The sequence below is a fragment of the Dunckerocampus dactyliophorus genome, chromosome 15, assembly GCF_027744805.1.
Source record: "Dunckerocampus dactyliophorus isolate RoL2022-P2 chromosome 15, RoL_Ddac_1.1, whole genome shotgun sequence".
Classification (NCBI taxonomy): Eukaryota; Metazoa; Chordata; class Actinopteri; order Syngnathiformes; family Syngnathidae; genus Dunckerocampus; species Dunckerocampus dactyliophorus.
This window is the reverse complement of record NC_072833.1, coordinates 12,460,088-12,475,991: the sequence shown is the minus strand read 5'-3', so window position 1 is coordinate 12,475,991 and position 15,904 is coordinate 12,460,088. Positions and strand designations below refer to the sequence as shown.

Sequence of the window (15,904 nt, the reverse complement as noted above, 5' to 3'; positions counted from 1 at the left end):
CTGTCCATCAGCAAAAAGACAGACATAAAGTACACAATGTAATGTAGTGTTTTTCATCGGGTTCACATGTTTTATATACTTTTATTTTTTTTTTAATCTGTTGAATAAGTTACCTGGCAGGAAAAGGAAGCCCAGGAAGAAGGGGGGTGTTTGCTGCTGCAGAGAGGGGAGGGGATTCTCAGAGACGTGGCGTCCATGCAGATGAGACTTATCTCGGTCCACCATGTGTGCGCCGAGCCCCAAAACTGCCAGTCCTGAAGCATTGACTAGCTGTCAGCTCTGTCTCTTTGCTCTGGATTATAAAAAAAAAAAAAAAAACAAAAAAAAAACAAGGCAGCTGCGCCTTTCATTTAAAATAAGCAAAGCGAGGGAAAACTCATTTGGCTATTTTTTTTTTTTTTTGCAAGTTTGTTTTCCTACATGGTACTTAATTGCGTTGCTGCCTGAACTTTACTGCAAATATTATTATTATATAATTTTTTTAAATTAAATTTTAGCACAGCTATCTGTGAATTACGATATGCCCTTTATATTAGCAGGAGTAGTAGTAATAATTTGTATTATTTACTATTTTTAGATTTACGTTTTAAGACATTTATCTGTGTCCTTTAAGAGAATATTGCGAGAAAAAAGTAGAAGTAGTAAGGTTTTCAGAATAAAGTTTATTGAGTTGCAGTATTACGGGAATAAAGTTGTCATTTTATGTAATGTTGAAATGTGAGAGAATAAAACGTAAATTGACGAGAACAAAGTCATAATGTTGTGAGAAAACAGTTGTAGTCGTAACGCTACGAGAATGAAGTCGTAATTTTACAAAATTAAATTAATTAAATTAATACTGCAAAAAAAAAAAAGAACTCTTGTCGTACTGTTATGAGGATAAAATTTAATTTTGCACAAGTAGGAATGTCTTGAAAATTAGGTCAAAACATTACAAGAAAACGGTTGCAGTCATAACGTCGTTATGCTTAAAATGACCAAAATACGTCAAATTACTGTGTTACATGATATCATGAATGTAGCTGTTACTACATGGTCACAGCATGTATTTCAAACCATAAAATCATGTTGGAGGTTTTTGGAGATGTTTTAATAGCGGTCTTTGTAGGCGGCATAGGTGTGTCATTAATGAGCTGTCTCTGTTTTGTCTGTTTTTATATCTTTGGAATGCACAGAAAAGAGAAACACATTTGTCTGTTCATGTCTAACATAAGGATTGTGGATGAAGGGCAAAATTCCTCATTTATGGCAGTTAATTGGTTTCATTTGTCATTTATATACATTTAGGATTGTTTTTGCATGTTAAACTATCATTACAAAACTATAAAATGTGTTTTATACTTTAACTAACTATAACTATGTGTTTTATGTTAACATTTCTGCTGAAGAGATCATAGACGGGCGACGTAACTTCGGTTGCCATTTTCTTCGCTTGGCAATGGGATGCTAACAAGGAAGGACGTTTTCTGAAAAAAATAAAAATAATTTTATAGCGTTGAATTGATTCCAGACCCGATTGTGATAAATGAATTTCTGCGATATAGGATTCATTTTTAATAAACGGAATAGTTTCATAGCTAGAGCACAGAAAACCTGTTTATGACTTTCTAAATATGATTTTTAACCGTATTAGGGCCCTGCAGACATGAAATAACATGCCTATAATTACCTTTGCACTCTTTATTATTCATTGTTTACAACACATTGCGCAACTCTGATGCTGCAAGGGCTTGAGACGGCCGCTCGCTAGCTCGCAAGCTAGCGAGCTAACCAGTTAGCCTCAAATGATTTCTTCTAATCTTAAAATTCCCAAAAATTTACCACTTCCAAACGGAATGGGAGGAGAACTTTTTTCACTCTATCATGTCGGACATACCATGGCTGACTTCATGACTTCATGCCGTGTTAAGGTAATGTAATGTAGGGTAATGCCTCAATGCTTTGTGTCATTACTGCCACCTAGTGACCAGAATACTACATATCACTTCTATTTCAATATGTTTTGACTAATAATAGACCACAGTCTACCACGAAACAACTATCATTTATGAACTAATTTATTTCTGAAAAAACACGATATAGCAAGGGAGCGATAATCCAACCGTGATATTGTGAGGGACGACTGTAATCTTCTTATTTATTATTATTAATTATTATTGTCATATTTAGGGATCCCTGGTAGTGACTACATCAACGCCAACTACATCGACGGCTACAGGAAACAAAATGCCTACATCGCCACACAGGGTTCCCTCCCGGAGACGTTCGGGGAATTCTGGAGGATGATCTGGGAACAGAGAAGCGCCATCATTGTCATGATGACCAAGTTGGAGGAAAGATCCAGGGTAAGACATCGCCTCGACTTCACTCGAGTTAGCGTTGTTCCGATTTATTTGTCTATTAATGAGCAGATTACATGCAACTGATTTCTGCAAAACCTGGATGGTGTAGGTTGTAGTCTAAGAACCATTAAAACTTGTTTGCCATGGATGTAGGTTCTCGAGGGGGTTTTTTAGCCTTGGTTGAGGTCTACTCTTGAGTGAATCCCATTCCGTTATGTTTTTGAGCATGATTATGCAAAAAATGCATAGCCAATATCGTTCCTAATGTGGTGTATGGAAGAACATGGATCTATGCCCTGCTTTGTTTTGCCTTTGGGGAGGTCTTTGCTTAAATTGGAGTTGTTTTGATGTATTTGTTGTTATTGATTAGATTATGTCTAACTGATTTCTGCAAAACATGGAAGGTATAGGCTGTGACCAAAGGAAGAACCACTTAAATTGTCTTCAGTGTGGTTATTCATTCTTGGCTGGTTTAGGCTTGAGGGAGATCTGTGCTTCAGTTAACGCCATTCCAATTTGTTTGTTAGTGAGCAGATTACATAAACTGGATGAGTTCGGGTTTGGTTGAAGGAAGAAGCTCTTTGTAATGTTCATGTGAGTGCCGTTCAAAATTTGTTAGCACGCAGGATTACAAATTTCCGCAAAACCCGGATGAGCTGGAGTGTGGTCAAAGGAAGTACCCTTCAAATCTTCTATGGAGTAAGTACCTTTGGAATGACCTCCAGTCCAACTTTACACACTCCCAAATCTTGCAGGAAGTCCTCCCAGAAGTGTTATACGATTAGTATTAATGCTAATGTCATAAAAGCTTGTGATGGTATATTACGCTAATGTCATATGTCATTGATTTAGGACGAGTCATTGGGAATGACAGAACATTTCTCCCGCACTTTGATTTGCAGGTAAAGTGCGATCAATACTGGCCGACTCGAGGGACGGAAACCTATGGCCTCATCCAAGTGACGCTGCTCGACACAGTGGAGTTAGCCACATATTGCGTGCGAACATTTGCACTTTTTAAAGTAAGTTTTAATGCTCTTTTTTCCCCCCCTAAATGACTTAGGATGGGAATCACTGAGATGTAACTTCATATTCCGTAGAATGGCTCCAGCGAGAAGCGGGAGGTCAGGCAGTTCCAGTTCACGGCCTGGCCAGACCACGGGGTGCCTGAACACCCCACGCCGTTCCTGGCCTTCCTGAGGCGGGTAAAAGCCTGCAACCCTCCAGACGCGGGGCCCATGGTGGTGCACTGCAGGTAAGGAAATCACTTTAGGCGTGAAAATGGTTTTTGTAATGAACAAATGAATAGCTATGACAGCATAATGCAACCTGGGATTTTTGAATCATTAAGTCAGATTATTTCACAGACATATACAGTAAACGCTGGTAATGTAGTCCAGCTTTCGTCGATACTAACGTAACAAATCAGATATTTATTGATTAGATATCAAGTCATAATGTGTTTTTTTAGCATTTTGCATGTACATTCATAATTTTGGATTATCAGTCCGACAGTATGTCCGAAGATCTCGCGAACAGGCTTTTTCTTCAATTTTGATGAAATTATTACGGGAGAATCATTCGAGTTTTTTACATTTTAAAGTCAGTGAGATTTCAACATGGCTCTTTTTTATTGTGATGAAGTGATATGGATTCATTTATTGTCCTCATTGTCATCCATCTGCCACAGCCGAACATATATTGTGCGTAGAACACAAGTTGTAGTTTTATCCTGATCACGTTCAAATTTTGTTGGAGTATGTGAGAGCTCAGCAGGTGCCATCTTTTCCTTCAATTTTGGTGAAGTTCATGCGTTTGTTGGCATCCCATCAGAGAATCCTTCACATTGTTCACATTTGAAACCGTATGTGAGATTTAAATGTGTGTCAAAAAATGAGATCGCTTCCTTCTGTTTTGAAGTTATGACATTTTTGGCATTCAAAGTCCAAATAGTCATTCATCTACAAAATACGAATATTTTTGTGTGCAGAACACAGGTCACAGTTTCATTGGTTTCATTGACCAAGCATGATATCTCTATCTTACCTTTTTTTTTTTTTTTTATTCCAACACCACCTCTTGTGTTTGTGGGTTAATTAATATTTGTTGGCAGTTCGGCTTGAAATTAAAAAACCTGATTATTGCATACTGTCACTGTAAGGGAAACCCAAACAAATTTTGGCTGTGTGTTCCACAGATGGCACTTCTTAACATCACGGTACAGGGAGTAACTGGTGTCATTGCCCTCGGTTCACATCTTCCTCCCACGCTCTGCCACAAAGCAAGCGCAGATTTGACACGAAGCACATCGCACATCAGCAGCGGCTCACAAGTGTCGGATTTATCCCGTGGTGGGGGGGCAGGGTCCTAAACAAATAGCTTTTAAGCAGCATCAATGTCCGGACTCCCAGCAGAGAGGTATAAAAGCCATCAGAGGCTGAGAAAGTGAAAGATAGCTAACTTGTGTCGGGGAAAAAAAAGGAAATGAGGATTAGCTCAGATTTTAGAAGTGTAGTTAATTACAGCTACATGCGGTTGAAGGCAACTTCTTTTAATTCCGCTGGCGGCCTATCAGATCATCAGAATCATCCCCCTGCTCCGAAAATAGGCCCGTCTCTTAAGTTAAGAGAGTGCTTCTGTCATATTGAGGGCCTTTGACTTGCGTTTCTGCAGTAGGTCCTTTTTTTTGTTGTTTTTAAGTTTTACTATTAGATACTTATTTTAATCAAAAATAGATGTTAAAAATAATTAATAATAAGAAACTGCAATGACTAAAACCAAACAAAGACTTATTGGGTATATTGGGTAATCTATTTTAAAAAATATGCATTAAAAAATAATGACAATTATATTAGTGACAATATAATTTATTCCTTATTGTTTTTAAATAATAACACATAAAGTAACTATAGAATTTTTTAAAGTTTGTATGGTTTTTACATTTAACATTTTCGCAGTTTTGCAGGCAGATATACTGTGTGCTATGTTCTTTTTATTCGTCTGCTAACCCCACTATGTTTGGCAAGTTAGCTGACAGCTAGGAGATTTGCTAACAATACGTATGTAATTGCTTTGGCTGCTCTGCATGTGTTATCTTGTGTGCAGCTGTATTTTTACAGTGCAGTGCTCTCCCCAACCTCCCTCCTCCTTCTGTTCCGTCAACTTGCGGAAAGCACATTAGTCTGACACTTAATGTGTGTCAACGTCCAAAAAGCAGCTGGTCTGACTGGCTGCAAAAAGCCACAGTGTCAGGTCATTAGCCCGTCTCTGCCAGCTAGCTGACTGCCAAAGCACACTGACAGCTTTTTTGTCAATGAAAGAATATTACACGTGTTCCCCATAATCACGGCTTTGATGTTTAAGAACAAATTTGCTTAATGTATTCTGCGCATTCCGTCCGGAGGCGATGCTCACCATTCGTCGTCCTCCATCAAGAAACAAAGCCTTCGTCAGCCATTTTTTAAGAGTGATCATGACCTCATTTGTTAAAACCAGTGACTCCCGTCTTTATTTCCATTCGTCGGCCGCCGCATGCCGCATTAGTCGCACTCTGGCCCCCGACGATCGACTTTGCTCTCGCCCAAGGCACCACTGTTTTTCCCAAGCAAATGGGAAAACGAATGCAGCTTTTAGAAGAAGGAAGGTGCGGGAACATGGCCCCTGAACAACACCCAGGCAGCCAGGCTCGACAGGTTTGATATCAGAGCCCTCAGGAGGATTGAGGGAGTAAAATAGTTCCACCATGTCACCAACACCGAGATGCGAGAACAACTCCCTGCATCTCGACTTGCAGCACTGCAAAGAGTGCACTGGTTCCGACATGTCTCCCACTTACCTCCAGAACCCGTACAACCCTGGATTTTGACCCTCTCCAGGCTGGATGGAGACACACCGGAGGCGCTCTCCTCCTGTTTGACACTGCGGCTCAGGATCTGAGGGTCTGTGATATGTCCCTGGAAGAAGTCTGACATCTTGTCCAGGACAGAGGAGGCTGGACAAGACTGGTTAAAATGGTTGGCTCTACACGCATCAAGGTGCAAGAGGGCTAAAAATATGACAAGACAAGACGGACGGTTCCAGATCAAATACACCTCACAGGCATCTCAGCCAAATGGATCGATATTGACCTCCACAGGTTGACACAGGGGATTTAAATGTTTAAGTTATCGGTAAAGAGAGTAATTTTCCTTAGAACACAGTCAGAAAAAGACTTGTCGTCTTATAATCAGGGTCTAGAGATTTATACATACAAGACCAACAGGTAGCACCAAACAAGCGATTTCTTCCCTAAGCAAATCTTTAAAAATATTTTTCTTGAAAACTGGTCGTATTGTATTGGGCGTCTTATATGCGAGTCAGTACAGTATGCATTATGAGTATTTGTGGGTTAAATGTTTTTTGAGGGCTTTTTTATAACATTTCCTCTGAGGTTTTACTGTCTTGACCCGGATGCAAGGTCTTGAAAAAGAGGAGGTTGTCTTATATTCATCTTATGTTTGGGTCAATATAATTATTGTGGGGTTTTTTTGCCCTTGAATTTGCCTTAATTCGAATTATCATTTTTTTTACTAAAGCAGGTCTTACAACAAATGTATCGACTTACATTCAGGGTCATCTTATAATCAGGTTCGTCTTATATTTGAATCAATATGCAACATCGGTCCAACATGGTAAGAAAATATATCTTGTTAATCAAAAATCTCCACTTCATGTCACTTTTGCATTTTTTTGCTCTGTTCCTGTTCCCTCTCCATCACTCTCTTTTGCTTTATTTTAGATTTATTAGATGGTTACATCCAATGAGAAATTTAAATTGCGACCACATGGAAGTCGGATTGTGTTAGACTTTTTATGCCTTGACGTCCGTGTCCACATCTGTTGCAATGGCACTTTTTCCTACAATAATTTGTGGTGATGGCTTGGGGAGTACAGGTGGGTTGCAGAAATGGAGAGGGAGGGAATTGGGCTAAACAAGCTAGCAATGCCAGAAACTGCCCCCCCTGGAAGGCGCTAGCTGCAACGTCTGATGTGCCACTTCAAGTTGAATTGCTCTTGAACCCAAATGGTCAATATGTTGGTGAGGAAAGTTCCAGCAACTGAGTCTTTTCTCTCTACTTCGGCAGCGCCGGCGTGGGTCGCACAGGTTGCTTCATCGTCATTGACGCCATGCTGGAGCGGATCAAGCACGAGAAGACGGCGGACATCTATGGCCACGTGACGCTGATGCGTGCCCAGCGTAACTACATGGTGCAGACAGAAGACCAGTACGTCTTCATCCATGACGCGCTGCAGGAGGCTGTCAACTGCGGCACCACCGAAGTGCCCGCCCGGAACCTTTACGCTTACATCCAGAAACTGACGCAGATAGAGTGCGGGGAGAATGTCACCGGCATGGAACTAGAGTTCAAGGTGTGATGTGAATCTCTATAGTTCTGGTTATTGTAGGTTCAGGGTTACTTGTGCATGGTACCGATTTTGGATGTTTTGGAAAAGTTACCGTTTCTATGGAGTCCAATGATTAGTCTTACGGCAGGGATGTCCAAAGTCTGCCACAGGGAGGGGCCGTTTGCGGCCTGCAATCTGTGTTTATATTTGCCAGCAAATATAAATAATAATTTGCCGTTTAATATTTTTGTTGAGTGTATATATATACCTTGTATGACTGCGCTGTTTCTCTGTTCCAACACAGCGTTTAGCAAACACTAAAGCCCACACATCGCGATTCATCAGTGCCAACCTGCCGTGCAACAAGTTCAAGAACCGCCTTGTCAACATCATGCCATACGAGTCCACGCGAGTGTGTCTCCAGCCCATCCGAGGCGTGGAGGGCTCTGACTACATCAATGCTAGTTTCATTGATGGCTATAGGTAAGCTCTTTATCAACTACGTTATATGCTTCTGCTGTTTTCCCATGCTGATCCAATCCTGATCTTCACAGGCAACAGAAAGCCTACATCGCTACCCAGGGACCCCTGGCGGAAACCACGGAGGACTTCTGGAGAATGCTGTGGGAACACAATTCCACGATTGTTGTCATGCTAACCAAGCTCAGAGAAATGGGCAGGGTATGCATTTTTAGAGAATGTGAGCAGGGAACGCAATGGACACAGTTGTGGATGACTGTGCGTGTCTCTCGTAGGAAAAATGCCACCAGTACTGGCCCGCAGAGAGATCAGCTAGGTACCAGTACTTTGTGGTGGACCCTATGGCTGAGTACAACATGCCGCAGTACATTCTTAGGGAGTTTAAAGTAACAGATGCCAGGGTAAGCAGTCATTTATTAATTGATGATTCATGTAGAACTCATTTCAAGTTCCCGGTCTATCTTTACCCAGGACGGCCAGTCGCGAACGGTACGGCAGTTCCAGTTCACGGACTGGCCCGAGCAAGGAGTGCCAAAATCTGGGGAGGGCTTCATCGACTTCATCGGCCAAGTACATAAAACTAAAGAGCAGTTTGGCCAAGATGGGCCTATCTCAGTCCATTGTAGGTAAGTGAAAGTCCTTGTGGACCTACAAAACTCATGAATTAGCACCTCGTCTGGTTGATGTCAAATAAGAAAACCCCAATTTTTCCAATAGTGTTTATCTGATTGTGTCCAAACTTGGTGTGCTTACAGTAAGTAGCTATCCACTCTGCTGATAACATTTTGGTAGTAATTGTGGCGTGAAGGAGGATCGCTAAGGTCAAAATTCAGCCATAACAAGGCCGGAAATGGATTTGTCGAAACCACATCGAGTCCAAACACATGCATCTCTGAAAACTAAATTGTCCGTAGGTGTGAATGTGAGTGTAAATGGTGGTTTGTTTATATGCGCCCTGTGATTTGCTGACGGCCAGTCCAGGGTGTACTCCGCCTCTCACCCAAAGTCAGCTGGCATAGGCTCCAACTTACCTGTGACCCAATTAAGGACAAGTGGTGTAGAACATGGATGGATATGAAGTCAAACGTCAAATTAAAGCTCTAGATGATGCCTATTTTGCCAATATGATGACATAACCAGAAAATAGCCAATACTGTCTAGACACTCAGATGAATTTAAAGGTTATACCAAACAGTACCTCCCCATATGTATGCAAACAAGTTCCAAAATGTTGTACTTGAGCAGTTTAATTTCAAAGTTGGTGGGTTCCATCAAATTGGTGTAGAGCTATGATGTCATACGAGGAGCAGGGCTTCTGCTGCTACAGTCTTGTGTTGCCTTATGAAAGAGCTGCGTCTGTTCAAGCTCGATGTAATATAATTATATCACTGTATTTTTTCTCCATCAGTAATATTGTCAATGAACATGTTATAGGGACAACAGGTTGGTTATTAGTGTTCGTAACTCATTTTTAGTTCCTCCTAAATGCCACTAGCGTAGCATTTGAAATGTTCTCCTCATACAAATGCAACATTCATGAAGTAATTCAAATTTGCATTTTAAAAATAATGCTCTTTATGTGAGTTAGAGGTACTTTCTTCATTTGCCAAAAAGGTAACACACAATGCAACTGCCAATTACATCTTATCATTTTACAATTCAAATCACAAAATTACACTGCTTTCTTTACTCTAGAACTGTTTTGCTTTTCAACAGTGCCTCGACTTGGTTTGGTCTTAGGCGTTGATGTCTAAAGTTTAGTGTGCTGGCAGTCGGACTCTGTCTCTCAAGCTGAGACGAATGAAGTGGCTGCTTTTCCTTGTCGGACGTACAAGTCGTAGAAGGATATCTTATGCTAGGCACAGCTGAAGGCTGCAGTCTTGCCTTTCATCCCAGCAATCTGGCAACACTGCAAACTTCATCAAAGCAATCATCGTTGAAATGTGGCGAGCACAACAATGACCACTTCGATGGCCCTTTTTTTTTGTGCAGCTCTTTCCAGCTGATTAAAAACACTGTGAGCTGTGTAATTACTGCACCCTCCCGTGACACAAAGTCTTGGTATTCTCTCCAAAAACGTCCAAGAATTTGCTTAAGGCTGTTTACAGGTCATTACACATAAAACAATATGGCGACAGGCATCCTTGCAGGATATCTTACTGGAATGACGTCACAGCTCAAGGGGCTACAGAGCATAGACTAAAATGAATTAACTTACATCAATGAAAATTATATTAGGGATGAGCCGGATACTCGTTTTAGACGAGTGTCTGGTGCGGATAATGCATTTTTACCGACTACGAGCATGAAACGAGTACAGCCCGTCATTATCCGTAATCATGATGAAGGAAAATCCTCATTGGAGAAGAACTTATGCCTTCACTTTTCATGCTCTGTGATTGGCCAGTCACACACAGCAACCACCCCTCCCTCGACAGATCCGCGACAGCCACAGAGAGGAGCCATGCCTGTCATTCTTTCACACACACACACACACACACACACACACACACACACACACACACACAATACAGACAGTGACTGTCTGCTTGCTTGGCTCGACTGCACCTCACATTCTCTGTTTTGCTCTACTTCGGTTTGTTTGATATTTAAAGTTAGTTGATAAACTTGTTTCTTTGCCTGCGTGGTGCATTTGACAAGACAGAGCTGTAAATGGCTTGTGTTGCGTCGGTCACTGCCGGTTTTTCTGTCTGCTTGCTTCTAATTTGGCTGGTGATATAAAGTCACTGTTTGTCACATTGCTTTTGAGGAAACTACAGTGAGCAAGGCTGACAGATTATTTCCCTGTTTGCCATCACTAGATGTTTGCATGGATTACCAACTTCACACAGATCATTAACAAATAATGAAATAATAGTCTTACAGATCACTGACACACAAACACAGTACACATATAGCTGAATAATCTGATCAATCCATGTCAATTTCAGACGTAAAATGATGTACAGATTTAAGTCCCACTCATATTCAGTTAAACCACACCCACTTCAGGTTTATGCCCCGCCCATACTGAGTACAGATACGGATACAGATCGTTTAGATGGGTGAACAGATACAGATACAGATAGTGGTGTGCTCGCTCATCCCTAATTTCTATGTGTTAAATGCAAAAAATTGTGTGCTGTTTCCTCACTTTATTGCATTTTATCACTTTTCACCGTGTCATTTGGGGTGACCTTTAAGGAGGTCCTTTTGAAAAATGACCATAAAAGGAAGCAACATTGTTGTGGGTGAGAACCACTCAAGTCTTCACCCTTCACTCTCTCCCCTCCATCGCACAGCGCCGGCGTCGGTCGAACCGGCGTTTTCATCACCCTAAGCATTGCCTTGGAGCGAATGAGATACGAGGGCGTCGTCGACATCTTTCAGACAGTGAAGATGCTGCGGACGCAGAGGCCAGCCATGGTGCAAACAGAGGTACTTTTGCATGAGCCTAGAGACCCCTCCCATCCCCTGTAGATTCCCCTGCATGCGATCCAGTAATCCATCTCGAGAACCACCGAGCGCTCCCAGATTCCAAGCATCCCCTCCGTGATCCCGGAATGGGAGAAAAAATAACAGATTTTTTCTCTGTGTTTCCAGGATCAATACCAGTTCTGCTACAGAGCTGGATTAGAGTACTTGGGAAGCTTTGATCACTATGCAACGTAAAAAAAGACACCCCCCGCCGCCCCCCTACCCGACATTTGGAGGGAAAATGCGGCAAGGAGAAGGAAAAAAACCCAGTTGCGCCTCTCTTCTGAGCCATAAATGAACTGCTTGAGAACGTATGAACTCCTTGCTAACAACTCATAAAGTGTGCCGTCAAGGAACGAACAATGAAAAACAATGACAAAAAAAAACAAACATCCCAAAAGGACCAAGTATGAACTCCACCAAGTGATGGACCATTGAAGCATCCAGTGTTTTGCTTCAAGGATTTATTTGGGAGTAAAAAAACAAAAACAACGAGAGGCATCGGAGGACATTGTAAAGAATAACATCGGACAGATGTTCAGTAGTAATAAATCCAAGTACGCCCTCTTCTTGTCTCCGTGTTCATCATCCACAGTTTGGCGAGGGGATCAATGAAATAAATAAAATGATTCATTTTGTTTTGTAGTACTTTATTAACCAGTGTGATTGTTTTGTTTTTTTTTACACTCTGAATTATTTTTGTTTTTAAAGATGCAGATTAATTTCCCCTTGGGTTGTATGTAGCACCAAGTGCATACAAATTGAAGGTAAAAAAACCAACTAACTATACTATAAACCCGGGCTTTGTGGAATCAACAGGGATGAGCAAAGTATGAAGCTGCTGCTATTGATTATCTTAGTTCTTCCATGTCGGGACGAGTCGGGGAAAGCTATACAGATATACATACATATATACATACATATATATATATATATAAATATATTATTCTACAGAGACAAACTATACGAAAGTGATTTTTTTTCACTGGAATGCACATCGGCTTGGAAGAAATTGTTATCATTGTGCAATAAATATTCAGTCACCACCCCCTTGGCCACGCCCACCGCCAGCCTGTCCAATAGGGTCGTTATTTATAAAACCCATCCTTTGTTCCGCCATTTTGCATTTAGAGTGCCTTATATTTATGCCTGTTTTTATACCATTTCATCTTTTAAGTAGTCATTCAGTGTAATTATGACACAATATATACAGTATATATGTATTTACATGTTTATTTACAGTAGTGTTCCACTATGTCAGATGAGATTATATATGCAAGTAACATTTTAAAAGCTCCTATTTTCCTTTTCAGTGGCCTTACCGTGGCTGAGTTGAGTTTGATGACCTATAAAGGAAATGGGAAACGTAATACTTTATATGAGCATAGTGTTTCGTGAACACAAGGTAGCGCAAGAGGGAAAAACACAGAAGCTAGCTTAAATTTGAGGAGAGGAGAAACACAAACAACCACAAAAAAATGTGAGTAATTCCCCTTTCTTTTGTCAAATAAAACTGAAATTTTGCATGTTGGGGGCAGCCGTCGTGTTTTTTGCGAGAGAAACCCAGGAGCTAGCTTTAATTTTAGACCAGATTCATCACTTCATGGCAATTTTGACCAATAAAAGTTTGTAAATCATTAAACAGAAATGCGGTCTTGACGTTATGTACACGTGCTCGTTGGCATACAAGGCAAGTTCAGTTTCTTATGAATGGTGCTTATGTCGTTGAGAAGCCATCTTGTTTTCAGCAAGATCAAACCGGAAGCTTGCTTGAATTTCAGGTTGGATTTGTTTTTTTTACGTATAGATATTACTTCTTGACCAAAAATATGATCAGGAAAGATGTCCAATCTTGAAATTTCATACGTCATCACAAACTTGCACATGCTACACGCAAACAAGTTGGTATTCAAGATAAATTTGTTGTGCTTATGTTGTTTATATGCCGCACTGCGGGCAGCCATCTTGTTCTTTGGTAGAAAAACACGGAATGTGGGATCAGATTTGTCACTTTTACTTTCACTGTGGTCCGAAATAGTACCTCTTGGTAATCTTGACAAAAAAAAGTGTGTAAATGACTCTTTTTCACAAACAAATTGTTATCTGATCTTGAAATTTTGTACACATACTTCTTGTAAATATGGTGTCACATACCATAGTTAAATTATTCAATGTTGTTAATGATGAGGTCATTTTGTTTTCAAAACAGATTTTTTTTAACAGTGTAAAGTGGTCGAAAAGAGGGAGGATAAACAAACGGCCACTAAAACTAGCATTTAATGTAGTGAAATAACATCTGCGTTTCACTTCATTCCTGTCATGGCCATTTTGTTGTGCGAAGCCATCACTTTTATCTTAAATTTGGGAACGCAGGTTTCGCCATTATGAACGGAAAGTGGTCGAAATCCGGGAGGCGCAGATACAGTTGGTACACAAAGTTGTTCGATTATTTGGTATTTAACATCATTAATGGTGCGCTGGCGTGTGGACATTTCCTTTTCCGAGAGAAACTCGCAAGCTAGCTTCAATTTCCGAACATATTTTTCAATATTTTGAATGTAAAAGTGATTGAAAGGAGGGAAGAAAAACAAAAATGGCTACTAAAAATACCTTCCAGCCAATCTTGACAAAAAAAACAATACCCCTTTTAACTCTATTTAACCGTTAGCATCTTTCCCAGCCACTTAGTGACAACTTTTTAATGGATGTGCATTCCAGATTTTTCTTTTCCTTGTCAACACGAGCAATTATCTTTTATGATTATTTTTATGACATAAAAGTGCTGTTATTTAAGCTCTTGTTTTATTCTTGCATGGTCGAAACATGGCAGGATGGGCCGACAATAGGAAGATTTGCACTTTTCCCTATCTTTGTACTATGCACTGCCCTATTGATTCTGAACCCAATAATAGAATATTACTTGAACCCATCCGTGACACAAACAAATCACTTGTGTATGTAAATAACACTAATCTTGGAAAAAGACAAAAAAATACAAGTAAAAAAGAGCATCCATTCTGATGCCATCCAGCAGATGACTTGGGAAAATTCTACGAACCTGACACCCCAACAAACCCGCACCCAGCCCCCCCACCCCTCGCCCAGCGATCATGTGTTCTCGTGGCCATCGAAGCTTGGAGTGTCATTACCGGAAATAAACGTTGTGTTCGCTGATCTCTCTCTCTCTCTCTAGCTATCTATCTATCTATCTCTCGTCTGGATGCATAGACTGACAGTGGCGTCATGAAATTGTAAAAACTTAAACAAAAACAAAAAAAACAGCTTGTTCAAAAGTTCATACAATTACCTCTGATTAGTTGTAAACTGTTTATTTTTTATTTGTTTTCTTGTTGAATGAAATGAGTGCTTTTTATTTTCTTACTTAGGTCACATTGGTGGGGGAAAAAAGTCTGTATGAAAAATCTGTTCTATGCTGACAAATAAGTCACGTTTGTTTATAAATAAATTCTATTAAAAAATGTCTGTTGTATGCACCGCCAGTTTGATTTGTTTACCTCCATCAAGTCACGCCCACTTCCTCTCTAGGTCATTCCATCTAATAAATTCAACAACCCTAGTCAAAGATCCTCTATATGACAGGAGTGCTTTTGTGTTTTTATGGACCGCCTGCCTGAAAAACACTCGTCAAAGGTCGTCTTTGACAAAAGTGCTCTGCTGTTTTTAAGAACCTACCTAAAAATGCTCGGTCTTCAATCCGACAAGATGTAAGTTGCTCCAAAGCTTTGAAGTGAACTTGAAGTTCCACCTTAAATCTTGTAAGAGTGGTTCTACTCTACTGACAGTTCTTGCAGGGCCCAGCTCTTTTGTCCATACAGTTCATCCGTCTTGTTGTCCATTGAAGGTTAAATCTTCTCCTTGCGTTTGGGAGCAGTGCTAATGTGACGAGCGACACAGTTCTCCGCGCTCATGTTGACTTGTAATCTCAGTCTTCTGCTCACCCCATTGAGGATCCCTCTTCGGATCATCATCATCATCATGGTCGTCATAGGCTAGGCTGCAGGGCACGGCGCCTGTCTTGCCGCCACACGTCAGCCTTTCACCGACGTGACAGTGCGTGATCCCCTCCCCCCGGGTGGCGTCGCCGCTCGCAGACTCATAGCTGTCCATTTTGTTCGCAGCACACAGACGCTCCACTTGTTCCGCACGACATCGCCTTTAGCTGGAGAGTGTAGTTTTGTGGCCTCGCCTGCCTGCTGCAA

The 15,904-nt window shown here is 40.8% G+C and overlaps 1 protein-coding gene across 46 annotated transcripts in view; it reads left to right on the top strand.

The window, feature by feature from the left end:
- Positions 1 to 15,179, top strand: part of LOC129194857 (receptor-type tyrosine-protein phosphatase delta-like) — a 415,432-nt gene extending 400,253 nt beyond the window's left edge. For all 46 annotated transcript variants that reach the window (XM_054800309.1, XM_054800310.1, XM_054800348.1 and 43 more), the window contains 10 exons: positions 2,170 to 2,345; positions 3,245 to 3,364; positions 3,443 to 3,597; positions 7,466 to 7,751; positions 8,032 to 8,210; positions 8,282 to 8,408; positions 8,483 to 8,608; positions 8,679 to 8,833; positions 11,510 to 11,645; positions 11,811 to 15,179. In XM_054800309.1, coding sequence (XP_054656284.1) covers positions 2,170 to 2,345; positions 3,245 to 3,364; positions 3,443 to 3,597; positions 7,466 to 7,751; positions 8,032 to 8,210; positions 8,282 to 8,408; positions 8,483 to 8,608; positions 8,679 to 8,833; positions 11,510 to 11,645; positions 11,811 to 11,879 — 1,529 coding nt within the window. In that variant the 3' untranslated portion in view covers positions 11,880 to 15,179. The remainder of the gene's footprint in view (positions 1 to 2,169; positions 2,346 to 3,244; positions 3,365 to 3,442; positions 3,598 to 7,465; positions 7,752 to 8,031; positions 8,211 to 8,281; positions 8,409 to 8,482; positions 8,609 to 8,678; positions 8,834 to 11,509; positions 11,646 to 11,810) is intronic.
- Positions 15,180 to 15,904: the final 725 nt, after the last annotated feature.